Source organism: Octodon degus, unplaced genomic scaffold (genome assembly GCF_000260255.1).
Source record: "Octodon degus isolate 3935 unplaced genomic scaffold, OctDeg1.0 scaffold00079, whole genome shotgun sequence".
NCBI classification, from domain to species: Eukaryota; Metazoa; Chordata; class Mammalia; order Rodentia; family Octodontidae; genus Octodon; species Octodon degus.
This window is the reverse complement of record NW_004524655.1, coordinates 6,683,393-6,684,104: the sequence shown is the minus strand read 5'-3', so window position 1 is coordinate 6,684,104 and position 712 is coordinate 6,683,393. Positions and strand designations below refer to the sequence as shown.

Sequence of the window (712 nt, the reverse complement as noted above, 5' to 3'; positions counted from 1 at the left end):
ATATATATATGTGTGTGTGTGTGTGTGTATATATACACACATATACATATGTATGTATTATTTTTAAAAGTGACTAAATTGACATTTTTCTTAAAATTGGAGAATTATTAAAAATTTAACCATACATTTTTTTTTTCTAGTTCTTGCAACAATAGCTTTTGCTTTTCTTCTTCTCCCGATGTGCCAGTATTTAACAAGACCCTGTTCACCTCAGAACAAGTAAGGACTTGAGACTTTTTTTAATTCACAAACTTGTATTTTTCTCTCATGCTTGGTAGCATTATTAGAAGTCTTAAGTGTCTGGTGTCACTGGTATATACAAATGACATAAGATTGGGAACCAAGGTATTTGATCCTTTAAAACTAAGATACAGTACTTACTTTTGCGCCTTTTCCTGGCAGACTAAATAAAAACAAATCTTAAGAGTCATTGTAATATGCATCCTGTTTAGATTATTGAAAAATATGCAGTTTTCTTTTAAAGCAGTGCTTTTATTCCTTTACTGGTGACCTCATGGAATGAAAATAGTGATTAAGTTCAAACATTCTTTCCCCTTCTTTGGTGACCTAGATGTGCTAGGCCCTTTGGTTAAATGCTCATGATCACACTTGAACTCATAAAGGTGTTGCTCCTTGAAAATACGGTGCTGGAGGGCCGGGGAGATGGTTCAGTAGAGTAAGCGCTTTAGGGCCTGAGTTCAATCCCCAGTTC

General features: G+C 34.6%; 1 protein-coding gene across 3 annotated transcripts in view; it reads left to right on the top strand.

Annotated features, from left to right (window-relative positions):
- Sppl3 (signal peptide peptidase like 3) overlaps positions 1 to 712 on the top strand; it is a 149,857-nt gene that overhangs the window by 129,649 nt on the left and 19,496 nt on the right. For all 3 annotated transcript variants that reach the window (XM_004636264.3, XM_023720978.1, XM_023720977.1), the window contains exon 5: positions 141 to 219. In XM_004636264.3, coding sequence (XP_004636321.1) covers positions 141 to 219 — 79 coding nt within the window. The remainder of the gene's footprint in view (positions 1 to 140; positions 220 to 712) is intronic.